The sequence below is a fragment of the Leopardus geoffroyi genome, chromosome C1 (assembly GCF_018350155.1).
Source record: "Leopardus geoffroyi isolate Oge1 chromosome C1, O.geoffroyi_Oge1_pat1.0, whole genome shotgun sequence".
Classification (NCBI taxonomy): Eukaryota; Metazoa; Chordata; class Mammalia; order Carnivora; family Felidae; genus Leopardus; species Leopardus geoffroyi.
In genome coordinates this window covers 17,877,925-17,904,523 of record NC_059328.1, presented here as the reverse complement: position 1 = coordinate 17,904,523, position 26,599 = coordinate 17,877,925, and the positions used below count along the sequence as shown (strand labels likewise).

The 26,599-nt window shown below is 50.1% G+C and overlaps 1 protein-coding gene across 2 annotated transcripts in view; it reads left to right on the top strand.

The window, feature by feature from the left end:
* Positions 1 to 12,738, top strand: part of MYOM3 (myomesin 3) — a 48,619-nt gene extending 35,881 nt beyond the window's left edge. For both annotated transcript variants that reach the window (XM_045482174.1, XM_045482175.1), the window contains 14 exons: positions 358 to 402; positions 1,090 to 1,226; positions 3,104 to 3,248; positions 3,361 to 3,420; positions 3,832 to 3,899; positions 4,693 to 4,803; positions 6,516 to 6,603; positions 7,139 to 7,177; positions 7,429 to 7,537; positions 8,694 to 8,857; positions 9,092 to 9,128; positions 9,318 to 9,340; positions 10,067 to 10,122; positions 11,318 to 12,738. In XM_045482174.1, the coding sequence (XP_045338130.1) occupies positions 358 to 402; positions 1,090 to 1,226; positions 3,104 to 3,248; positions 3,361 to 3,420; positions 3,832 to 3,899; positions 4,693 to 4,803; positions 6,516 to 6,603; positions 7,139 to 7,177; positions 7,429 to 7,537; positions 8,694 to 8,857; positions 9,092 to 9,128; positions 9,318 to 9,340; positions 10,067 to 10,122; positions 11,318 to 11,611 (1,376 nt within the window). In that variant the 3' untranslated portion in view covers positions 11,612 to 12,738. The remainder of the gene's footprint in view (positions 1 to 357; positions 403 to 1,089; positions 1,227 to 3,103; positions 3,249 to 3,360; positions 3,421 to 3,831; positions 3,900 to 4,692; positions 4,804 to 6,515; positions 6,604 to 7,138; positions 7,178 to 7,428; positions 7,538 to 8,693; positions 8,858 to 9,091; positions 9,129 to 9,317; positions 9,341 to 10,066; positions 10,123 to 11,317) is intronic.
* The last annotated feature ends 13,861 nt before the right edge of the window (positions 12,739 to 26,599 follow it).

Below are 26,599 nucleotides of genomic sequence, written 5' to 3'. Positions count from 1 at the left end.
TTACAAGGGAAAATGAAGTGTGGGCCCCACCCCGGCCACCAGTGGGCCTGGAGCGGTCAGAGGGGACAGTAGTGCTCACCCCACAGCGCTGTGTGAGGACGGGTGAGGGCACGCAGAGCCCGGCACAGGGTAAAACTTCCCCAAGGAGGTAGCACGCCTCAGGTGGCCTACAATACTGTCCCTCACCCTCACCTCCTGTGTAGCGAGTGACTCCAGGCTGGGGGGGGTGGGGGGGTGGGGTCTCTTGGGACTTTCACCCAGCACGGGACGCTAGGATGGCTCCCATGAGCCCCACTGGCCCCGGGCACTTCACTCTCCTTGTTTTGTTTTGTTTCTCCTTGCACCTCCCGGTCCCAGAGTTGAACAAGCTGAAGAAGTTGAGCCATGAGATCAGAAACCCAGGTAGGCTGGGCCCTCGGGGGTGTCTGGAGCAGAGCTGACTGGGGCCCAGCAGAGGGGACAGAGGATGGGAGCATCACGGGGCTGCAGGGTCAGAGGCCCGGGGAGTCTGCGGTCCGCAAAGGAGAAAAGGGCGGCCAGCAGGGCGGGAAGGGAATGCAAAGGAGGGCCCAGTAGATGGCTTCGTCCTCTTGTAATTGTTATAATTGGCTCTTCCGTCCTGTGGACTTTGGATCATCTCAACCTCCGCCCCCTTCCGTTGCTTAGCAGTAGCGTGTGGTCCCCGGAGCAGGGGTCACACACCTGGGTGCACCTGGGAGTCACCCTGATAACTTTTAAAGCCCCAGTGTCCAGGCCGTGCCCTAGACAAATCAGAACCTCTGGGGCTGGAGCCCAGACATTCATCTTTTTAAAAATCCTCAAGGATCCAGTGCCCGGCCAGGGTGAGAACCATGGCCTCGGATCCCTAGGGAGATGGGACGCTTCTCTGAGATGAATTGCGTTAGAGGGACTGAATGTGGAAACCGTCCCCGGACCCCCATCCCAGCGGCGTGGCCCTCAGACTCTTGAAGCGCTTTGCCTGTTAAATGGCCAGGGTGTGCTCACGGTGGGGCTGGTCGGGAGTGGAGAGGGGAGACGGGTGCCCCACCGAGTGCCCTACCCACCCGCTTCGTGTCCTCCGCCTTCCAGTGATCAAGCTGATCTCTGGCTGGAACGTTGACATCCTCGAGCAAGGAGAGGTGCGGCTGTGGCTGGAAGTGGAAAAGTTATCTCCTGCCGCTGAGCTGCATCTAATCTTCAACGAGAAGGAGATCTTCAGCTCACCGGTAACCGGGGGCTCAGACTTCTTAGGGGAGGTGCCACCCCCTCCACCCCCCCTTCCGTCCGGGACGCGGCATCTGGCGGGGCCAACAGCACCCCCTAGTGGACATTTCAGGAACGGCCACATGCTTTGTCACAGCGACGAGATGGGGGTGGGGACACCTGGTGGCTAGGGCCCGCCAGTGCGAGAAACACTCCCACAGATAAAGACTCTCCACCCCGCCCCCCCACAACTTTTGACTGTCCTACTAGACATTCTTAAGATTAAAAACCTACATTCATGCTTACAATTCTCTGAACCTAGACCCTCACCTTGTGATACAAAGTATTTCTACAGTTTTAATATACACCGAATAGACAAGTTACTCCGTTAGCCACCTGACCCTACACTCTTTCGTTCATTTTCCTGTTCTTTTTTGTACAAAATGGCTTTTGATCTTTTTGCTTTACCGAACTTCTCTTAAATTCAAACCAGTTCATCATAAATCAGTGCAACAAGACAGATTATCGCTGAGCATCTACTATTGAAATGCATATGATTTTTATTTCTTCTTCACGTTACAGTTGTGGTATAAAAAAAAATCATGCCTGTCGATAGATTGTATTAGATTGAAGCATGAGTTGCCCACAGTCAACTGTTTTTACAAACATGGCAATTTCATTCTCAGGAGAGATTCGATCATGCTGCCATGTTGTTTGCAAATTGCATTTTCAGATGGCAAAGTGGGCATCAGACAATATGTGTTACAGAGAGGAGCACTGGTTCTGACAGAGGAGAATCTGCTCAGGGCTGGATGTCAGGACTCCTACCTGTGGGCTGTGTGCCCTTGGGCAGGCCTCTGCACCTCTCTGTGCCTCCGTTTCTGTGTACAACGGGGCTGGTTGTCCCGGGATCAGAAGAAGCAAACGAGAAAATAGACATGAAAGTTCTACACAAAGATTAACAGCGACCTTGGCACATGGTAGAGGAAGTGTGAAAAAGTCTGCCCTCTTGAGTGCATGGCATTGGGACTATTGGTTGTCTCTACAGAAAAATAAAACTATTCGTGAGATCGAGCCCCGCATGGGACTCTACGCTTACAGTGCGCAGGGCCTGCTTCTGCTTCTCTCTCTGTCTGCCCCTCCCCTGCTTGCACTTGCTGTCTCTCAAAATAAACTTAGAAGAAAGGGCAGGGGAAGCACCTGGGCGGCTCAGTGGTTAAGCGTCCGACTTCCGCTCAGGCCATGATCTCACACTCCGTGAGTTTGAGCCCCGCATCCGGCTCGGTGCTGACAGCTCAGAGCCTGGAGCCTGCTTCAGATTCTGTGTCTCCCTCTCTCTCTGCCTCTCCCCTACTCACCCTCTGTCTCTTTCTCTCTCAAAAACATAAATAGACATTAAAAAAATTATAAAAAAAATAAAACTGGATGGCTCCCTCAAATCATACATACAAATAAGTCCAGAGAGAAGACAGTCCTAAATGTGGAAAATAAAACTTTTAAAAACTGTTAGAACGTGACAAAATGTCAATGAGTGTTAATTCTGGGTAGCAAGCACACAGGCATTTTTTATATTATCCTTTAAACTTGTATGGGGATTTGTAGAAAATGTGGCACAGGGGGTTTGGGGCTTATTATTAATTGCAGTTAACTCAAGTACCCAAGACTCTCCTGTGCCCGCTGGGCCCCAGGGTGTTCCCGGGGCCGGTGTGACACAGCCCGGGTCTATAGGAGAAGCAGAGTTACCCAGGGCCTCCTCCCCAGTCTCTGAAGGCATCTGACTCTGCACACATCACACCCCCCACCCCTTCAAGTCCAGGTACGCCCTGATTTGTGTCCCACAGTACAAATTCCCTGGGACAGGAAAAGGGCGAAAAAGATTCTCCGGCTTTATTCTCCCCAGAACCGCAAAATCAATTTTGACCGAGCGAAGGGCCTGGTGGAAGTGATCATCCAGAACTTGTCGGAGGATGACAAAGGATCCTATACTGCTCAGCTCCAGGATGGAAAAGCCAAAAACCAGATCACCCTGGCCCTGGTGGATGACGGTCAGCCGCGCCCTGCCCGCCCCACACGCCCAACCTGGCCTCTGAGCTCCGGGGCCTGTGTCCATCCCACGCTCCTCCCGGCTCACAACTCTTCCTCCCGATGTGTTCACAGATTTTGACAAACTTCTGCGGAAAGCGGACGCTAAGAGGAGAGACTGGAAGAGAAAACAAGGTAAGAACTGCTGGGGTGAAGTTCAGAGGCCGTGGCCACCAAGCCAGCGGTCAGTGCTGGGGACCTGCTAGGGACCTGCGGGACGGGTGGGCTAACAGGTCCCTCAGCCCCACTGGGTCCCCGAGGGAGGGCCACTGCAATTCAATGCAGCTCTGTCCCGGTGCAAGAACAAGACACAGAGCAACACCCCTGAGGGTCAAGCCCAACCCTGAGAGTGACACCTCCTTAAATTTGGCGCCCCAGGCACCTCTCCTGTCTCACCTCCGTCCCTGCCTTGGTGGCGGCAGAATCTGAGGGACCTGTGGTCTCTAGCTGCCCCTCCCCCGCGGGCTGCCCCCCATCTCACCACCAGGTGGCGCCCTGGCGGAGCCTGGAGCTCTGACGGTGGGCGTGTTTGTTTTGTGCTCGCAGGTCCCTATTTCGAGGAGCCCTTGCAGTGGAAGGTCACAGAAGACTGCCAAGTGCTGCTGACATGCAAGGCAAATCCCCGCCCCTGCCTCCAGCCCTGCCCCCCCTCCCCAGTGCGGGGAGCATGTGGCTCGTTCCCCCCCCAGCCCCGTGGCTGTCCTTGCCCGCTTTCCCAAATTCCTGTGCTTGGCTGATCCCAAGGAGAAGTAGCCCCAGGAGGACCAATGTAACTAGAAAACAAAGCTACTCCCTGGAAGAGCCCCAGGAGCCAAATTAGTGGGGGTCCCATCAGCCTTCAGCTAGATCTCCCAGCTGTTCCAGGAAGGGGTTCTGTGGGGCCAGGGGGGCCAGGAGCAAGTGAGGGGTCTATATATGGAGGGGGATTCCCTAATGTTTGTTAGTAGCCTGGCCAGACCCTGTGCTCAGCACCCATCTGCCTCACAGTCATCTGTGAGACAGGCGTGGGTCGGAAAACAAGTAGAGAAACAGCTCAAGACCACGGGGTAGGAGGTGAAGTCTGGAGCGTGGTTTTAACGCAGTCTGACTCCAAGGGCGGTGCTCCTTCTCAGCACCCTGCAGCCTCTTTAGATGCCTGGAGAAGGGTAGGATCTGTAAGACGCACAGACGCTTACAAGGAAACATAGAGGAGAGAAGAGATCAAATCCAGAATGTGGAACGAGCCGAGGACATGCGGTGTGAAGGAAGGAATAGTTGAGATCTAAGAAGGAATTAGCTACGAGCGAGTACGGGGGTGAGGGAGAGGCAAGTTTGTAGGAAAAAAAAAGAGAGAGAGATCTGATGAGTTGCGTTCTTACTTAAAAAGAGAAAGCCTGAGAGAGTCTCTTCATTCCCTGCCTCCCTCAGGCAACCAACACCAAGAAGGAAACCTGCTTCCAGTGGTTCTTCCAGAAGAAAGAGACACCGGACGGTCAGTACGACCCACAGACTGGAGTGGGAATCCTGTGCATCGAGGAGGTAAGTGCAACCCCAGGTCTCACACCCTCCAGGCAGCACCAGGAGCACTGGGCACGGAGTCAGGAGCGGGGCTGGGACCAGGATGAGGCCAGTGAGACACTCACTTCGAGCACAGAATTTAAGGGGGCACTAAAAACTCAGTAATCAAGATAAATAACATTTCACGCAGTATTTTTTGAACCAAAATTAAGGCAAGGGAAAAAAAAAGCCCATGGAGGGGAAAATAGAAACATTTTAGGTCAAGGCAGGAACAACAGCGATACTGATATTTCCTTTTTGTTTGGATTGCATTTCTGGCCCCGCCACTAACGGTGTGACCTTGGGCTAGTCATTGTCCTCTGAGCTCAGCGTTCATCTGTAACATGAATGGGTCAGAAGGGACGCTCAGTCAAAGATTTGTTCCTGCCCTGACCAAGAGTGTAGGATTCAGGGCCGGAAGGCGATTGCTATGTGAGGCGGGTCTGGGCAGAGCAGAGCAGGCCTGAGGCTTCGTTCTCCAGCCCACTTGGCCTTCAGAGGGTGGGTGGCCTGGTTAAGATGGAAACACAAGGCCTGTGCTCAAACCTTCGATGCTTCTCTGCCCTGCGGCTGGTTTCTGCGGCCTCACGGGGTGCCACGGAGGAGTGGAGCAAATGTGAGTTTGCTGACCAGGAAGGGAACAATGACTTCAGGGTCTTCCCCCAAATCCCGGCCGGGATGATGCCACAACCGGCCTTTGTCGCCACAGCGCAAGCTCCTGGCACAGGGCTCGGTGGCAAGTAGACGCTTCGTAGCTCGCGAGGCTTGTTGTAATAATCAGTTGGATTATCTTTGGCTTTCTGGCTTCCAAAGAGTTACCGCCCTTTGTAGCGACAGCCCATGGCCAGGGCGAGGATTATGCCACCATCTCACAGGCCAGTAAATGGAGGCTCCGAGGGGTTAAGTGCAAAGACACAATCACCCTCCCCTGCCCCCGGTTTGGCTGGGACTTTGGAGCCTCCACTGGGGGAGGTGGGGGCCAAGCAGGAGAGGTCTGTTGGGGTTCAGCTCTCCAATCCCCAGGTTAAAGGTTGTCTCTGCCTTGGATTCTGTGTTAAAACACACTATAGAGAGATGGTCGGAGTGGGAGAAACCCTTTGAGGGGGGACAGGGAAGCAGATAGTTCTCCCAGGGCCCGAAGGAGATGCTGTGCAAGAAGAGGTCACTTGTGACAGCTGGACCTTGCTTCAGGAGCGCAACCCAGGCTCTTGCTTTGCTGAGTGTCAGTCCGGGCTTCATTTGGGGTTGACGAGCACGCGCCAGAAAGGAGCCCCTTGTCCTGGCCAAAAGATAGCACGCTTCCTTCGGGAGAAGTGCAGAGGGGTCCCTCCAGCCGGGGCCTCCAGGGAGCAGGGCAGCTCAGGTAACCCTGCAAAGAGAGGTCCTCATGTCCTTCTCGGTGCAGCTGCCTGTGAATCCAAAGGTGGGGTGTCTGCTTCTGCCCTCAGTTCCCCCCCACCTCCCGCTCCCTGCCCCCCGGCCCAGACCAGCCCTGAACTTGGAATCAAAGAGCTCCAGAGGTAGAAGAAGCCTTAGAGATCACCCATTCCAGATGGGTAAACTGAGGCCCAGAGAGGAGAAGAGTGTTTGCCTGCGATCACACAGAGAGTTAGGGGCAGGCCTGGAGCCCAGGCTGATTGGCACTCCTTCCAGAACCTATGCCAATACCCTCATGCTCTCATCCTTCTTTCCAGCTGTCCAAAGAGGACAAGGGAATGTATAGAGCAACGGTTTCTGACAATCGAGGGGAGGATGACACCATACTGGACCTCACAGGTGAAGGTAGGAGCTGGCGATGTGAGAGATGGGCCAGGAGGACCCAGGGATCACACAGAACCACAAGATGTGATACGACCTGTAGGGTAAAATTTATGAGATCACCATATCACTTGGGGCAATAGAGAAGCTAAGGGACCTGCCCAAGGCTGCACAGCGGGCGGGTGGCAGGGACCTGGTCGGCGATACCGAAATCCGGGTTCTCTGCAGCATACCGCCGTGAGCCTAGGCTTCGAGACCCGAAGCCGGAGTTCACCCCTCCACCCCCTACCGAGCCCCAGGCTCAGTCAACCATCAGGCTGGTTGACTCAGCCTCCAAGAAAATTGTCAGGCTGCCCTATTTGTCCTCCATCCATGGTGCCCCCCTGTCCCATCAATCAGTGAGTGCCCCAGACCCAAGCCAGTGAGGGGACATCCTGTGGAGCTCCCTGTACCCTGAGCTGTTCATGAGGTCCACCAGGCTTTCCCAGGGACATGCCTACCCCTGGCACATCCCTCGAAGGACCCTATGTCAGCTGACCATCTCTCTGTCTCCCTCCAGCCCTGGATGCCATCTACACTGAGCTGGGCAGGATTGGTGGTAAGCAAGCCCCCCCACCCTTTTTTCAGCCCTGTCCTGATGCCAAATAGCCTCCAACGCACCTCCAGCCAGCCTTGGCTGCCAGGCATGGGTTTAGTTTCCAACCTCAAAGATCGACGGAGAAGTTCGTACCTCCTCACAATGCTGCATTTCCCCCGCCGCACGTGTAGAGCGGGGGGGGGGGGGGGGGAGCTGGCTGGCACCCAGATGTGCTGCCCAAAGGGCCTTGGCCTTCTCCTTTGCCTCCCCAGCCCTCTCTGCAACCCCGCTGAAAATCCAGGGGACCGAAGAGGGGATCCGGATCTTCAGCAAGGTCAAGTACTACAATATCCAGTACATGAAAACCACCTGGTTCCACAAGTAAGTTGGTCTTTCCCTGGAGCCCTAGCCCAGCTCTGGGGGTGGGGGAGTAGAGGGTGGGGGAGGACAGACAGCATCTGTCCCAGAGCCCAATCCCACGGAGGTGGCAGAGACAGGGTCTCTCACTAGTCACGCTGTCCACAGAGAATCGGGGATAGGGAAGAGCAATGAAAGGTACAGAAGGGAGGTTCCCCAGGGAAGGTAGGAACCCTGGTGGTAAACCCATTTTTCTAGCACATCCATGGCCACAGAAGCATCATTGTCTTAGAGAAGCGTCTTGGAAGGATGCAGAATGAGGGAGGACCAGATGGTCGGGTGGGTCACGGTGCCTTTGTGGGTCTTTGCAGCCTTAGCAAACTCAGGCAACCAGGCTGAGGGGATAAGTGCAGGCAGAGGGATGTGTGGGGCTGACAACGGACTGCGTGCCAGGGCCGGAAGGCAGGATGGGTAAGTTACCCACAGAAACTCAGCCGGGAGCTAAGTGACTGCAGACAGTTTGAGAGCATTATTTTCCTGGTACTGCTTACCATTTGCATGCCTCAGCCTTGTGGAGCAGACATTGCTGCACTCATCCTATGGAGAAGGCTAGACTGACTTGGTCAAGTTTGTCAAATGAGTGAGAGTCAAAGCCAAGGGCTCCTTTCCTAGCCAGAGTTTCTGAGCCCTGTGACCAGGTCCACAGGTGTCACTTCTGCAACACAGCATTGAGGACATGGACCGGGCATCTCCAGGAATGAAATACAAGTAAAGAAGGGAAGGAGTCGATATGGTTTTTAAGGACTAGGGAAGGATGATGGTGGGAAGACACGCTGGGAGGGTTTAAGCTGAGGAAAATGAAGAGGTGAGGAAGTGATCCCCGGGGGTGGAGGACGTGGGGATCACTGACCCCAGAGCCCCGTTTCTTTAAGGTCCCAGGCTGAAGGACACATCACAAATACAGACTCAGCACTGGAACATGGTTGATGTGCCATGAATGAATGAATGAATGAATGATGGATGGTCAGCCCACAGATCTGGAAACAAAACCCCAGGAGAGGAGTTTGCGGGGGGGGGGGGGGGGGGGGGTGCCTGTAGACCCCTAGCCAGCCAGCACTGACGAGCAGGGCAGCACTGACGGGCTGAGCCGTGTTCAACATTTCTTTGCCCTCATATCCAGAGAAAAACGCCTGGAGAGTGGTGATCGGGTGAGGGCTGGCACCACCCTGGATGAGATCTGGCTCCACATCCTGGACCCCAAGGACTCAGACAAGGGCAAATACACCCTGGAGATAGCCGCCGGGAAGGATACCCGGCAGCTCTCAACTGATCTCTCGGGACAAGGTGAGCTGTCCATCCGTCTGTCTGCAGAGAAACCTGTTTAGAAAATCCTGTGGTCTTTTGGGGGCAGGGGACTCCCATCTCGCCACCCAATCCTGGCACTGCCCCGAGAGAACATAGGGATGGGAAGACGGTGGAGGAACACGCAGCGCTAAGCCCTGTAACCTGCAGGTCACGGGGGCTGAGGCTCTGACGCTCCGCCCCCCATCCCCACCTCCCTCTCTTTCCTTCTGGCAGCTTTTGACGACGCCTTGGCTGAGCACCAGAGGCTGAAGTAAGTGCCCCCTGCATTTCTTGTGTGAACCATCGGCCCCTTGGGGTCTGGCACGAGCTGGGTACAGGACCCCTTCCTGGGAGCCTCAGCCAGCTCTGCCTTTCCCTCATCACCCCCTCACCCCCACCCCGGGCAGGCCTGTCCTTTAACAAATGGAACTCAAGCCTTTTCCCCATTTCTGTTTTTCAGAGCCTTGGCCATCATTGAGAAGAGTAAGTCCACTCGTATTTCTGTTATTTTCATGTCTGAGTTTGGGGCAGCTTCCCGTGAGTTCATGCCTCCTGGCAGGCCTCTGAGGTCCCAGCTCCCCATGGGGTCTGTGTGGCTGCGGGCGGCAGGGACACGACGACACACGGATGGATGGATAAGGGGTCCACGGACGCCTGATGTGTGGGTGTGGACCGAGCAGGTGCAGCAGCCGGGGCCCGAAAGGCAGGGATAGACAGGAGGGGGGCTGGGCGGGCCTTCCGGGTGAGGGCTGGGGAGGGGACGGCCTTAAAGCCGAGGCTGGTTCTGCCTGTCGGGGCACTGGGGCCTCCTGCAGCCCAGGACACAGCCCCAACCCCAGAGGGACATGAATTGGCCTCTGAGCAGCAAGGATGCCACCACCAGCTCCACACACGTTACCTTCATCAGGTGATCCCGGCCCGTTCCTCCTCCCCAGTTCTGGAGGGGGAGGGGCACCTCACTGTCACCTTCAGGCACCACCGGTCGTAAGGGTGACTTCAAGTCAATAACAGAAGCACAGCGTGTCCCTATCTTCTGTTTGTGAAGGCAAAGAAACACGTAATACAGACTTAAAGATTTCTACTCGAAATGATGAAACTAGAGAAAAGAAACATTGCTTAAAAATAAAACCCCCACTCTGTGGAACCTGATCCCGGGAAGCAGCTGGCAGGAAAGCATTCATCACCGGGGGTCTCTCTTTTCCCTTCCAGATCGTGCCAAGGTGGTGAGGGGCCTGCCAGATGTAGCCACCATCATGGAAGATAAGGTACTGACCAACCCCCGCAGTCCCACGCTATGCCCCCTCTCACATCCATTACAGATCTTGATACAAGGTAGCACTGTGGATTCAAGAGCCGAAGGAGCCGGATCCACCCGAGTCTGGCCGAGTGACCACAGTCACTGGGCACGTGTAGTATAAGGAGAGACACTGAGCCTAGTGTCGGGCCCGTGGGGGTGCTCACCCCACCTCTCTGGGTGGCCCTGGGCGTCACAGCCTTCTGTCAGTGAACTTCCGTTTCCGTAGGAGTTCTACTTGATGATCCCTAAAAACCCCTCTAGACCCGAAAATACCCAAGTCTAGTGTTCTAGAAAATGATCGTTAATGTTTGCATGGTGCTTACTTTGTGCCAGGCACTATTCCGTTACGTGCACGTACTTCAGTCTGTTTAACCATCAAGGCAACCACATGAAACGGGATTATTCCTAGTCCCTCTTTGTAGCTGAGGAAACTGAAGCCCAGAGAGGTTAAGGGACTCTCCTAAGGTTACACGGCTCGAAGGGGCAGAGCTGAGATCCAGAGTCTCCCTCTGCCCAGCTCCCCACTGAGCGTTTGACTGTTAAACTGTAGCGCTCTGTGTCAGAGCTTGTTCAAGGAATTTCAGGGGCGCCTGGCGGAGTGAGTGTCCAATCCCTGATTCTGCCTCAGGTCATGGTCTCAAAGTTGAGACGTCAAGCCCCACGCTGATTCATTCTCTCCCTCTCTCTCTCTCTCTCTCTCCCTCTTCCCCTCCCCCTCTCCCCCCCCCCCGCAAAATAAATAAATCAACATTTAAAAACAAAAAGAAGTTTCAAAGCCAACTCATAAATCTTTGTATTGAAGCAGTGTAGTCTTCTTTACGTGGTAAAATCCTAACGGCAGATATGCAACAAAAAACAATAAAGCAAAATTCAGGCCAATCTGGGGCAGATTTGCTAGGGTAACAATGGTCTGAAATTCCAACGAGTAAATGTGCCTGTAGGAAACTTGAGGGATGCAGGATGCGGAATTAAAATACATTGCCGCTCCCATTTTACTGTTATCCCTTTATGGGTCACAAGACAACACATGTAATACATTTATCACCAAGAGAAATGTACTGGGAGCTCTCCGGTGGGGGGTGGGGGGTGGGTAGTGAAGATGAACGCCAAGTGTTAGTATGGGGAGGCCAGACTGAGTGTTCCCTTCCTGTGCTTTCCACCAGACCCTGTGCCTGACCTGTGTCATCTCGGGAGACCCCACCCCTGAAATCTCTTGGCTGAAGAACGACCAGCCTGTCACCTTCCTTGACCGCTACCACATGGAGGTGAAGGGGTCGGAGGTCACCATCACCATCGAAAGAGTCAACAGTGAGGACAGTGGGCGTTACGGCGTCTTCGTCAAGAACAAGTATGGCTCCGAGACGGGCCAGGTCACCATCAGCGTGTTTAAACATGGGGAGGAGGCCAAGGTGCTAGAGAAAATGAGAGAGCGTGTTCAGACACAGCCTGAGGCCTAGTGTGCATGGCCTGGGAGGGTCAACCCATGGGTCACAGCCTGGCACAGGCCTCTGGGCCGGGCAGGGGGGAAGGGGACAGGGTGGAACCCAGGACGGGGGGTGAGAGTGCAGTGGGTACACTAAAGCGCAGAGGCCAAGACCTTGCTGGGGTCCCGAGGGGTCTCGGGGTAGCGAGATGGGCACTGGACTTGGAATGGAGAATTACACACAAGACCCCACTCCAAGTCCAAACTGGCCGTGCACCTTGCCTATCTCATCTGCTAAATGGGAACTCCTACTCCGAGGAATTGTTTATGAAAACGCTTTATGGTTGACACAACCGGGGGTGTCTGTTGGCATCTAGTAGGTAGAGGCCAAGGACGCTACTAAACCACAGCCGCCCCCCCCCCCCCCACATAGAATTATCAGACCCCAAAGGACAGTGGTGCTGAGGTTCATGAGTCCTGCCATAAACCCATAGATCGCCACGTCCCCCCTTAGGGGTCTATAGTTTCAATTCACTGAAGTTCAACAAACACTCTTCTGAGGTCCCTATGTGCCAGGCTGAGAATATCCCTGGAACCACAAAGATAGTTGAGATGCAGGCCCTGCCCTCGAGGCTTTAGCCCAGCAGGAGAGACAGACCTGGATATAAAAGACTCCAGGACAAGGCAGAGAAGGATGACAAAACAGATCCAAAGAAAGTGCCCCCAGAGGTCAGAGGAGGGAGATAGGTGTTCGTCCCAGTGGGGGAAGGTGGGCTTTAAAACACCTTCACAGGACTAGTGGAATTGGAGTTGGACACTGGAAAGTGAGTCCAATTTGGCCACGGTATTGAGAGGAGGACATTTCAGGATGCCGCTGCCTCAGTGGCCTTGTCCTCCAGGCTGGAGAGGTGGAGAACCTCGGGACCTCCTCCAGCTTGGGGCCTCTGCCTGGCGCGGCCCATACTGGTTGGCCTTGTCGGCTGGACCTCAGCACAGAGCCGGTCGTGCCGCCGCACTCCAATCTCCTTCTTTTTTAAAAATGAGATGTGGAGGGAGTGGGGTTTATAAAATGATAGATGCGTGTTGTAATATTTTGGAAAAACCCTGAAAATGATAGAGGAGAAAATAAAAATCATCAACACTCCCAACAGCAGGAGATAAGTCCCGCCTCCGATTTCTGAAATGGCTTCTGAAGTTCAGGATGAAACGAATCACCCCTCCATCCACTACCTACACATGCATGCAGGGTGGCTTAACTTATACCCCCCCCCCCAGAGGCTCGCGTTCCAGGCTCCGTGGTGCGGTCAGAACGGGTGTTCGGCAAGGGGAGCCGGGGGGAACGGGGTGTGGGGGGAACGCGACTGTCCCTGGCTGGGAACGAGTATCGGGAATGTGCGGATCTTGGAGGCAAACACGCCCAGGCTTGAAACCACAGGCTCTCCATGTGCCCTTGGGCGATTCTTTCCCTTTCTCTGGGCCTCTCTCTGCGTCCCATCTGTAACACGAGAAAGCTGAAAGATCACTTTTGAAGGCCTTCTGGCTGACACGAAGAGTTGTATTACCTCCCAGAACTTAACTCCCTTTGGCTTTGCTTTCCCCGTGACTGGTGGAAAAGAAGGCTGTATGCTAGTCCCTGCTCCCGCTCTTGTACTTGGAGAGGGGACTTGGGTTCTTTCACGTGTCACTGCAAAATGTCACCTGCTTCAAAGAAATCAGAAAGCACAGTGTCCATGCACTTTCTGCTTAGAGCTGTGACAGCCTCACATTTGCTTACGTATGTACTGGGTCATGACACAAAGCACTTCTCCTTCACGAGATCATCCCAACACAGGGAGGAGGTAGGCGGAGATCACGATGGTCACACGCACACCACGCTTCAGGGGCGCCTGGGTGGCTCAGTCGGTTAAGCGCCCGACTTTGGCTCCAATCATGATCTCGCGGTTCGTGAGTTCGAGCCCCACGTCGGGCTCTGTGCGGACAGCTCAGAGCCTGGAGCCTACTTCAGATTCTATGTCTCCCCCTCTCTCTACCCCTCCCCTGAGTGCTCTCTCTCTCTCTCTCTCTCAAAAAATAAACATTTAAAAATTTAAAAAATAACCACTTTAAAGATTATGAAGCATTCTCATACCTCATTGCTAATCAGATCAAATGGGACAGCATCCTAGGCTCCATTTTCCCACACAGGGCAAATGAGAGCCCAAACGGTAAATGGCAGAGTCAGGACAAGAACGAGAGTCCCTGGGTCCTGGTCCAGAGGACGTTCTGCTCTGCCACACTGTCCTTGAGCAACGTCCAAACCGCTGGCTTTCACCGTCTTCTACCCTTCCCAGTGGCCTCTGCTCCTGCCCCCCAGCCTAGGCTGCTCTCAGCACCTGCTTCCTGGATCCCTCTGGCTCCTCCTTAGTTACGATTCCCTCTTGCTCCTTATTATTCTTTTAATGGCTCTTCCTGGGAAACATCTGTTGGTCTAGCCTGATCCCTGGTACCCTATGTGGGACTCAGAGAGGCAGAACTTCATCCGTCTTATCTGACGGAGCCCATCAGCAAACACGTGATCCCAGCATCCCCCAGGAGCCCTCGGGGGGTCTCCCAACGTGCCAGACTTCCAGGGAGCAGCGGGGTCCCCCTTTATCCCCCCACCAGCCACCATCCCCTACACCTATTCTGCCATCTTTCACATACCAGCCTTGGGTGCAATCCTTGGCCTAAAGCATTAAGAGCTGTAAAGAGGGAGGGGCACCCGGGTGGCTTGGTTGAGCGTCCGACTTCGGTTCAGGTCATGATCTTGTGGTTTGTGAGTTTGAGCCCCACGTCAGGCTCTGTGCTAACAGCTCAGAGCCTGGAGCCTGGAACTCTGTCTCCCTTTCTCTCTGCCCCTCCCCTGCTCATTCCCTCTCTCTCTCTCTCTCTCTCTCTCAAAAATAAACATTAAAAAAACTTTTATTTATTTTTTTTTAATTTTTTTTTTCAACGTTTATTTATTTTTGGGACAGAGAGAGACAGAGCATGAATGGGGGAGGGGCAGAGAGAGAGGGAGACACAGAATCAGAAACAGGCTCCAGGCTCTGAGCCATCAGCCCAGAGCCCGACGCGGGGCTCGAACTCACGGACCACGAGATCGTGACCTGGCTGAAGTCGGACGCTTAACCGGCTGCGCCACCCAGGCGCCCCAAAAAAACTTTTATTTTTAAGAGCTGTAAACAGGGAGAGCATAGGCAGCAAGGGCCCTAAAGAGAAATGACTGCCCATTATTACAATTAACCTCTCCCCACTCGGCCTCAGCCACCACGCCAGTCAGATGCTTTCAATACCTTAAAATTTCCAAATCACTTCCAGCAACTTGGGTGACATTTTCATGCCAAAAATACTTTCAGAAGCCACACTCCCCAGATGTCTCTAGCTAGAGGAAACCAGATATTTTCGGCATTTGAGAAAAGTATAAATCTTGAGGCCAGAGGAGTTTCAGCAAAGGAGTGGCCTGGGTTGGAGGGAAAGCAAATTGCACAGCCTGGAAGGAATGTGTCCCTCCTGGGCCCCTTCAATGTCATTGGGCTGGCTGAGGTTCATGTCACTGCTTCCTATGTGAGCAGATCTAAAGAAAGAGAAACACGAGGTCACCCAGAAGCCTTTGTATTCCAATTATAGACATGTTCATGATAAAATGAACCTTTGGGTTTGCTTTAAAATACTCCGGTTTTGGGGAATGCAAGCTGGTGCAGCCACTCTGGAAAACAGTCTGGAGGTTCCTCGAAAAACTAAAAATAGAACTACCCTACGACCCAGCAATTGCACTACTAGGCATTTATCCACGGGATACGGGTGTGCTGTTTCGAAGCGACACACTCACCCCGTGTTTATAGCCGCACTATCAACAATAGCCAAAGTATGGAAAGAGCCCAAATGTCCATCGACGGATGAATGGATAAAGAAGATGTGGGATATATATACAATGGAGTATTACTCGGCAGTCAAAAAGAATGAAATCTTGCCATTTGCAACTACATGGATGGAACTGGAGGGTATTATGCTTAGTGAAATTAGTCAGAGAAAGACAAATATCATATGACTTCACTCATCTGAGGACTTTAAGAGACAAAACAGATGAACATAAGGGAAGGGAAACAAAAATAATATAAAAACAGGGAGGGGGACCAAACAGAAGAGACTCATAAATATGGCGAACAAACTGAGGGTTACTGGAGGGGTTGTGGGACGGGGGATGGGCTAACTGGGGAAGGGGCACTAAGGAATCTACTCCTGAAATCATTGTTGCACTATAGGCTAACTAATTTGGATGTAAGTTTTAAAAAAGTAAAAACTAAAACTAAAACTAAAAAATAAAATAAAATCCTCCGGTTTTCTTTTGTCTTGTTGTAAGTGGAAGGAGGAAGATAAATGAAAAAGTTAGCAAAATGATTCTTGAAGTTGGGTGCTAGGCACATGCAGTTCTATTCCCATTCTCTCTACTTTTGTTTATGTTTGAAACGTTTCATGATAAAAATCTTTAAAGGCTCCACGAGAAATAAATCCTCAGCTGACTTTTCACCTGGAGTCATACCAAGTTATTTATCCAGCTATTCAGGCAAGGGTATTCAATACAGGGTAATGAGCAGAGCTCCTCTCTTGCAGGCAGTTTGTAACAGCCCGTTATTTTTCGATCACACTAGAGCTAGTGGTAACATAGATGCACTACAAGAAATAATTATCAATAGCTGTAGTTGAAAAAAATTGCACATCCAGGGGCGCCTGGGTGGCTCAGCTGGTTAAGCCTCCGACTTCCGCTCAGGTCACACGATCTCACGGTCTGTGGGTTTGAGCCCCGAGTCAGGCTCTGTGCTGACAGCTCAGAGCCCGGAGCCTGCTCCGGATTCTATGTCTCCCCCTCTCTCTCTGCCCCTCCCCTGCTCGCTCTCTCTCTCTCTCTCTGTCTCTCTCAAAAATAAACATTAAACATCTTTTTAAAAAATTGCACATACCCATGATTCATCTGCTCTGCATTCATTCAACACAATCTTTACTGAGCTTGCGGCGTGGCAGGAACATACAAAATTAAAGCTTGGTGCCGTCTTCTGAGACCAAGCTTTGCTTTAGTCTGTGTGTGACTTAATTATTTAACCTTCCTGCATCTCCTCTGGAAAAGGTGGCTGCTGTGAGCATTAGGTGAAGGGATGCTTGCCGAGTAACTAGCACAGCGTCTAATTTGGAGGAGGGAAAGGGGGGTGGCGGGTCACAGTCTGCCGGGGGGACAATAGATGGGTCAGCCCAGCTCCCACAGAATTCAACAGTTGCTTCTGCGCGTTTGTGACTGATGACAATACAGATGCTTTCTGTACTCACAAGGGATTTCTAAAGTAGCGTCTGTTGTATTTTTTGTCAATGATAAAAATTATAAAGGCTGGTCATTGAAAAGTTGGACAAGATCGAAAAGAGCCACAAAAAGAAGGAAAAAGGTCCATAAGCCCACCAACCAGAAATAAGCAGCATAAAAGACACTGTTTATTAACATAACAGATATCCCTACTCTTTCCCCATTGCAGCCTCCACTCTGGAGACTTGGAAGCTAAATATTCCCCGTCCCGGGCTTCCTTGTAGATGGGGGACAGCCACAGGACCCAATTCTGGTCAAAGAGACCTAAGCAAAAATCTGCTGGGGCACCTCAATGGGCTCTAGATGTACCTGATAAAAGGGACAGAGACTGCAGGCACCAGGCTACTCCCCTTCTGCCTTCCTGCCTCAAATGTAGACATGATGCCTGGAGCTGTGGCAGCCATCTTGTGACCATAAAGAAAAAAAAAAAATCACAGGATGCCATACCTAACATCACCACACTGCTAACTCCACTTCCTCAAACCTCTAGACCACTTATAAGAGAAAAATAAACCCCTCTGTGTTTAAGGCATCATACGTCAGGATTTGAGTTCCTTAGAGCTGAAAGCCTTCCCAATTCACATACCATTTGTTAATATTTTTTTGGTATCTTTCCTGCTAGTCTTAACAGAGTTGGGAAATCTTATGATTTTACATCCTGGGCTTTTCATATGCCATTACGTTGTGAGGATTTTTTCACAGTATCAAAAAGCACTCTAAAACCCCATATTTGTGTTTATCCATCATGTAGTTATGTGTCATTCCCATATTTCCATATCATGGAAACGATTTCAATTTTCCCTCTTATAAATAAAATTCGGATGGACAACCTTATGTATAAATCTTTGCCTACATCTCTAAAAGATTTAAGACAGATTCTAGAAGAGGAATTGCTTGGTCAAAGAGCATAAGTTATTGGATCAAAAACAGACTAGCTACACGGCAAGAATGCAAGCCAGCAAACGGTGATGGTACCCAGGGCCTTCCCCTCAGGGGCACAGGTTAGAAGTTAGTTGATCAGCCAACACATGTTTTTATTGAGCAGCTATTTCACTCCAGGCGATGTGCTAGGTGCTATCAACACGGTGATGAACAAACCAGACAAGGAGCCTGCCCGCGTGGGAAATGCCGTTTAACAGATGGCTATCCAAGGAGATGGTAGCTGGGTTTTTGTGGGCTTTGTTTTTCAGTGTCTATTTATTTTTGAGAGAGACAGAGTGCAGCAAGGGAGGGGCAGAGAGGGAAGGACATACTGAATCCTAAGCAGGCGCCAGGCTCCGAGCTGTCAGCACAGAGCTCGACGTGGGGCTCAAACCCACAAACCACGAGACTATGACTTGAGCTGAAGTCAACTGACTTCAGCCACCCAGGCACCTGAGCCACTTTCCAGGGGCTGTGGACGCCCTCAACTCTGTCCTCTGGGTTTTCAGGCCAGAAACACTGTAGGGTTTCTACTGGGATGTTAGCCATCCTTGAAGCGTGCTGACTGCAGTATGCTGAAAGCCATAAAATAATTAGAAACCCATCCTGTGTCACTCGTTTCTTCCAAGTGTTAACTTCTTTCCTGGATCTGCCTGTTTTTGCTTATTCTCCAGGGCTTCAGGTAAATGGGGGCTGGGGGGTGGGGACGAGGTACACAGAGCAGAAGTTAATAGCTGCCGTCTGCAGGGGCATCAGTCTAGTTAGAGCTTCCTTGGGCATACCGTAAGCGCAGCTCCTCGTTGTGACTTGCTGGCCTTTCTTCAATCTTCAGTAGCCCCTTCTAGGTGATGAGCCCACATGGCCAAGAGGACATGCCTCTCAGGGCAGCCCTTCCTTCTGGGAAATGCCCCAGGGATTTCTGACATCTGCCTTTTGATCTGCAACACAGATTTGGGATCGGGTTGGGCACCCTTTGCCTTGGCGCTGGAGAGATTGTCTAGCAGGTCTGACCTCAAATGGCCACCCACACCTGGACAGTCAGAACTTAGGGTTCGTTCTCTTGAATCATTTCAGTGGTAGTGAATCACTGAGCTTTGAGGATAGGTTTATTTTCCAAAGCTGTTAAAAACCTCTTGGGGAAAAAAGTATTGGCCTTAGACCCAGGCAAGAGGGTCTCCTTTGTGGGCCCCATGCTTTTTTAGTGACTACTCTGACCCTCTGCTGGCTACACCCTTCTCTATGGGTCAAGGAGTCCTTTGAGCCAAGGGAACATGGCCACACAGAGCCTGTGATATCCCTTTTTTATAAACTATGCACCCAGGGGCGCCTGGGTGGTGCAGTCGGTTAAGCGTCCGACTTCAGCCAGGTCACGATCTCGCGGTCCGGGAGTTCGAGCTCCGCGTCGGGCTCTGGGCTGATGGCTCAGAGCCTGGAGCCTGTTTCCGATTCTGTGTCTCCCTCTCTCTCTGCCCCTCCCCCGTTCATGCTCTGTCTCTCTCTGTCCCAAAAATAAATAAACGTTGAAAAAAAAAAATTTTTAAACTGTGCACCCAGTATCCAGAAACCAGAATTCCCTGACCGAAAGTCTCCAAACTCACTTCCAGGACCTACATGGACCTCTTCCGCAGGTGTGGGAAACAGAGCAATGGACTCCCAAAGATGTCTATTTGAAATAAGCTGTAATACTTGGACAAGAAAGACATGGTCTAAATGCAAGGAAACCGATCTAGATTAGGACAAGGAAGCAAGACACAGAAGGAGTAGGGGGCGAGAATGGATTAGGGAGGTGGTGACAGTGGCATGTGTCCCTTGAGAAGAGTGTAGCGTTAGGCATATAAAGCCAGGCCGTCTGCATTAAATCCCAGCTCATCTCTTAACGTCTTTGTGGTTCAATTTCCTCATCTGTAAAATGGGGACGTTCTTGCACCTTCCCCTTTGGGTACCTGCAAGGATTAAATTATTACGTGGAGAGCACTCAGTAATGTGTGTAGCATGGCATTGCTCAAAAAAGATGAGTAATCTTTACTAGCTTCTCCCAACAAGAAAACAGAGGCTCAGAAATGCCAGGGGGAAGAAATGGTATGGGAAAGACATAATCCAAAAGTAAAACATGTCATGATTTTAAACAATTGGTGATGTGTATGAAAGAGGAATCCTTTTGAAATTGACTCCGGGGGCATTAAGTTAATAGAGGAGGAAATGCCATGTCAGAACATTACTGGGCTCTACTTACACGATGATGATATGTAAACTCTGTTTACTGGAAGCCAAAGGTAACCGCGGAAAGCTGGAGGAAAAGGAAAGAGGTTTATGAAGCTTAAATGCATGTAATGCATCAACACAAGAACGAGAAGGAAGGAAAGGAGGTTGTATAACCCACAATGAGAAGTCAATAGAAATGTCTAAAATTAATACATTGAGAAATAACCACACAAACCTATCTTTAGAAGTATACGGGTAGCCACTAACGAACTAAAAACAGACCCATTTATAGTGGTGCCTCCACACATACAATGTGTATCGCAGCGTTATCGACAATAGCCAAATTATGGAAAGAGCCCAAATGTCCATCGACTGATGAATGGATAAAGAAGATGTTGTTTACATATACGACGGAATACTACTCGGCAATGAAAAAGAACGAAATCCTGCCATTTGCAACAACGTGGATGGAACCGGAGGGTATTATGCTAAGTGAAATAAGTCAGTCAGAGAAAGGGAGACACCATATGTTTTCACTCATATGTGGAATTCGAGAAACTTAACAGAAGACCATGGGGGAAGGGAAGGGGAAAAAAATAGTTTCAAAGAGAGAGGGAGGCAAACCGTAAGAGACTCTGAAATACAGAGAACAAACTAAGAGTGGATGGGGGTGCGGGGGAGAGGGGGAAATGGGTGATGGGCATTGAGGAGGGCACCTGTGGGGATGAGCACGGGGTGTTGTATGGAAGCACTGAATCCTGGGAATCTGCTCCCGAAGCCAAAAGCACTCTGTATACACTGTATGTTAGCTAACTTGGCGATAAGTTATATTTAGGGTAAAAAAAGAATTCATTAATTAATTAAAAGTCAAAAAAGAGAAAATAAAACTAAAGCGGTGCCTCCAGATTGCTTTCTGAAGAGGGGAAAGCCACTCGCCACATTCAGTTTATCTAGTATTTCTCTAATACCCATCTCTGGTCCCTAACGCAGCCTCCGGGGCAGGCTACCTGGGTTCAAATCTCAGCTTGTTTGTTTTGGCCTAATCCCCGCGGAACTCAATATTTTCTGAATTTCCAGAACTCAGTATTTTCATGGGCCAAGCGGTGATGAAAACATGCTTACCTACCTGGATAACCGGGGTGCTCTCCGGTATCGGAGAATGGCTTGGGACTGCGCTCTCAGGCAGTTCAGCTTCTAGCAGAACTTTCCCCATCTAATTCCGCATCCTAAATTTAAGTGACTATGTTAACATAGCAGATTACAAAAGCATTCGGTTTGCCGGCCCAAGAGCTCAGATCTCCCTGACCGTGGTAACTCCACAGGCTGTCATCTGGGGTTGGGCCCAGGAGGCAAACAGACCGGGGACTCAGAGAGATTGCCACCTCCTGACTTTGACCGGATGAGCTGGCTTTCCCAGCTCAACATCCTGTGACATCTTTAGTTGCTTCCCTCTTGCTTCTGGACTGATTTCACAGGATGCTAAAGATGCTTGATCAAATTGTTTCACCACATGACAGCATTCCAAAATCGTTTGTATTCTAGGGGAATAAAAATAATACTCTGAGTACCAGATGCCATACTAGCGAATAATTTTCATATATATGTCGTATATGCTGCTCAACAGATCTTTACAATTGCCCTTTGACGCGTAGAAACCAATTAGGGAAAGGGAGATCAAGGAGGTTCAGTGATTTGCCAAGAGTCTACACCGCTCCTCAGAGGTCAAATCGAGATCCAAACCCCAGGCTGCCAACTTTAAGACTCTTTCGTCTATACACCTTGATGTCTACATAACGCCTTCCACATTCTTCAATGTTTCCCCTGAAAACGTCACACATCAATCAGCAAATTCAAATAGCTAGCTAACCCTGGCCAACACAACAGCCACTCACCACATGTGGCTATAATACACTTGGCATGTGGCTCGTCCAAAGATGCACTAAAACGTAAAGCATACATCAATCTCTCAGACTTAGTACAGAGATTATAAAATATCTCATTTAATAATTGTATATTGTTTGTACATGAAATGATAATACTTCAAGTACATTGGGTTAAACAAAATATTATGAAAATGACCTGTCTCTTTGTAATTTTTTTTAATGTGGCCACATTAAAATTTTAGAATTCTATATATGGCTCATGTTACAGAACTTGGACACGGCCGAGCTTGACTGTTCCACTGAGTCATCGGTGGCGCAACAGAAAAAAACACTGTGGTGGAGAAGTTGGGGGACCCGAGTTTCAAGTCTTCCCTTTGACATCATCGAGCTGTGTGGCCTTAAGCAAATCACTTACCCTCTCTGAGTCTCGGGTTCTCCCCTCTAAAATGAGGGACAAGCTCGTTATTTCAATGAGCCCTTCCATCTTGACAGTCTACGTTTGTACCCGTAACCCCCTTATCTCTCAGCACTTACGACTCTGTCTGGTGGGAGTTTCTCAGCCAGGAGTTCTATGTGCCGCTTCCTGACCATAACCTCTGTGAGGACAAAGTGACAGTAAATTAACTCCCCTCTGCCCCCACCCCTGTTCTCACTGCACTGTAAGAAGCACATAGTCGGCACTTAATAAGAACCCTCTGGTGGTTTGATATTTGTTTCAAGTCCATTACTAACAGCCCCCGCGTCCTTTTCCTTCCTCTCTCCACTTGCCCCCGAAGATTCACATATTACAATTCCAAGAAGCATGAAATGAGAGTATAGGCTGGCGAACGTTTAAGCAGCTTCCTGCCCCCCGACACGCAACAGGTGAAGAGAAAACCTGAAGGGCGGGTGCCCGCTTCTGGCCCAGAACTTCAGGTCCTGCCGGGATCATCATACACGGCAGAAGCGTATAACCACGGGGGCGACTTTTCGTTCTCGGTTTCTTTTCACCCATTTGGGATAGGACTCCCAGGTCACGTTGTCAATTATGAAACTAATTGGATTCGATTTGAAACACAAGCCGCTTCGCTCCACGAACCGTTTCCTCTGGTGCCCGCTTTTAAGGCTATATTCTGAGTTTAATTAGATTATAAGCTGCTTGAGGACAGGGGCGAGATCTCGATCCTTGTGATGTTTAGTGCCTTCATGGCATGGGGCAGCTGGAGAATGTCAAAAACAAAAACAAAAACAAAAACAAAAAACACTTTGCTGGCCACGGGAAGATAAATCGGAGCCAAAATAGCAGTTAGGAAGGTCAGGAACTTGAGCTGTGAAGTGTTCATTTACAGCCACCATACCCCGAACTGTGACAAGGTGCTGGGGCCCCGTGCTAGGACGTGAGTGGCTGCATTTCATCCTCTTAACAGCCCTATGAAGTAGGTGATGATTATGATTCCCTGTTCAGTTTACCTGAGAAATATGTCCCTTTTGAAAATATGTATTAAACTCCTCCTGTGGGTCAGGCACTGTTCCGGGCAGTGGGAGGGTCTGTATTCTAGTGGAAAGGAGACAATGAACAAGTGAACAAATAAACAATAATAAACCGCCAATTCCTCTCCTGAGTAGAGACCCAAGACAATAGAAAGCAGGGACTCAAACAGACACCTGTACGCCTCACGGCAGCAGTATTCATGACAACTGAAAGGTAGAGAGAACCCGAGTGCCCGTCAACAGGTGAATGGATAAACAGGATGTGGTCTATCCATACAATGGAATATTCTTCAGGCTTTGAAAGGAAGGAAATTCTGACACCTGTTACAACATAGATGAGTCTTGTAAGCCAGGACAAGTATTGGATGACTCCACTTACAGGAGGAACCTAGAATAGGCAATCGTAAAATCAAAAAGTGGGCTAGAGGTGGCCAGAGACCTGGGAGGAGGAGGGAATGGGAAGTTATTGTTTACGGGGTGCAGAGTTTCCCCTGGGGAGGATGAAAACAGTTCTGGAAAATAGTGGTGTTGGGTTACATAACACTGTGAATGTTACATATGACGCCCATGAACTGTGACTTAAAAGTGATGAAAATGGTAAATTTGATGTTATGTAGAGTTTACCACAATAAAAAAAAAAAATCTGTCCAAAAGCCACAACCATTTCAGATAGCAGCCTGTGAAAGTGGTGTGGCGATGAGAGGCTGGGGCCGAGAAGGGAGCTATTTTAGGTTGCCTATCAAGGCAAGTCTCGAGAGGGTGACATTGGAACTGAGACTTGAAACATGAGAGATGCCAGCCACACAGAGAATGTCCCAGGGGAAGGATCCTGCGGGCAGAGGCAACGCCAGAGAGAGGCTCTCTGGCAGTCGAGGGAGGCCAGGCTAGCGGGGCCACTGGCACACAAGGGGTAAGCACCAGGAGTTGAGCCCAAGAAGTCACCAGGAGCCTGTTTGCGTGGTGAGGATTTTGTATTTATTCTGAAGGTGTTGGCAAACTACTGCCAAGTTTCAGAGGGTGACGTCAGGCAGTGGAGAATGAGTTGGGGAGAGGTCAAGAGCCCTGAGGCCAGGAGACCAGGTTAGAGGCTATCCCAATGGTCTAAGATATTCTCTCGCCTATCCATGCCCTCAGCCCAGATTATTCTCCCAAGCTCCGTGGCCTTAAAGTGCATTTATTTGCTGATGTTATCCAACTTCCACCTGCCGATTTATAAATCAGATTCACATGCACCACAGAACATACTCAGGACCAAACACTACTATTTCAAAGTCTACAGCAGTTGAAAGACATTGGCAAAACATCCCTTCCTTGGAGAAGTCTGAGACCATCTCCATAGCTCCCCATAAATTCTTCCACTCCCACAAGGCACACATTGTGATTTGGATTTCACATGTAAGGCTTAAGCAATTAAGCAATTGCACGTGCCATCACTTACGTGAGGGAGCATATTGGTTATGCAGCATCTTCTTTTTATGACCCATTAATTACACAGCATGGGTAACATTTTCCATCAAGCTATGCCCTCGTAAACCCATAAATCCCGGGTTTATTCACAATAAACCATCTAGGCAGATCGAAATGCATTTTACAGATAAAGACTATTATCTTTCCACTAGTAAATACCATTTGTTTGCTTAGCAGAAGCTCTGGTTACTAGAATGTTTGCAAAGGGGATCTGAGTGGAGATCTTTTTTCATCCCACCAAGGGTCTCGGCTAAAAGAGATAGGTTATAGGCCCGCTGCTGTAACTGTAAATGGAAAAACTATGTTCTCGCTGTAAAAAATGCAAACAGAACAAAAATGCCTAAAATTCAAAGCAGAAGTCTCCCCTTCCATCTCCTGTCCAGGGTCACACACACAAGACTTCCCTTGCCAGAGGTAAATGCTGTTAACAGTTTGGAGTGTATCTGTCCAGTCTTTTTGTACATTCATATAAATATATAATATATACATATATATAATATATACCCATGTTATATATATGTGTATATATATATAAATATGCCCATGTGTACCTTTCTTTTTATATAAATAGAATCATGCTATGCATCTTCTACTTGCTTTTTGAACATAAGTGTCAAAGATTTTTAATGACCGTTCCTCATCCTTTTTAACTGAGGTAGAGTATTTTATACCATGAACTCAACAATGTACAGCCATTCTTTTATCAGTGACACTTAGGCAGTTTCCTATTTTTTCATCTTTACAAACAAGGATGATAGACATGGTGTGTGACCCTCATTCACACACCATTGGGCTCACGTGCAATATTTCTTTTTTTTAATTTTTTTTGATGTTTATTTATTTTTGAGACAGAGAGAGACAGAACATGAATGGGGGAGGGGCAGAGAGAAGGGAGACACAGAATCCGAAGCAGGTTCCAGGCTCTGAGCCGTCAGCCCAGAGCCTGACGCGGGGCTCGAACTCACGAACCGTGAGATCGTGACCTGAGCTGAAGTCGGACGCTCAACTGACTGAGCCACCCAGGCGCCCCTCACGTGCAATATTTCTAAGGAATAGAGTATTTCTGCAGGATAAACTATTTCTGGAACGGTTGTGTTGAATGTTAGGCATGTTTACATTTCTGACGGATACTGCCACATGTCCTTCAAGAAAGACTTACGAATTTATACCCCGACTGCAGCAAAGGACATACGTACATCCCAACACCAATAACCAATCCTTGTTATTCTCAAACTCTGTAATAGTTTAGTAGTCTAGCGGGCTAAAAATGACATCTCAATCGTTAACGGATTTGTTCTACAAATACTTTTCATACCTACTATGTGCTGGTCTCTGGGGAGCTGTGTCCAGCGGGACAGAGAAGAGAACACTGGCAGGTGATTAAAAGGCATCCCTCGAGGAACAAGAGGAAGCTCTGGCACAGAGATGGGCACACGCACAGCATGGGTAGGGATCAGTGGTTGAACTGGAGAACGGGGTGGGGGAGTGTTGAAAGCGACATTAGGTGGCCAATCACAAATGGCATCCAACCCCAGGGAGCAGAGTTTGGACTCTACTCGGTGGATGGGAAGGAGCCAATGCAGTTTCATGAGTGGCAGAAGGAAAGGACCAAACAACGTTTGTCTTAGTTTGAGTTCCCTCAAAGGCAGCCCCTGAGACAAGAATTTGGGTATAAGTGGTTTAGTTGAGAGGTGATGGCAGGAAGCACCAG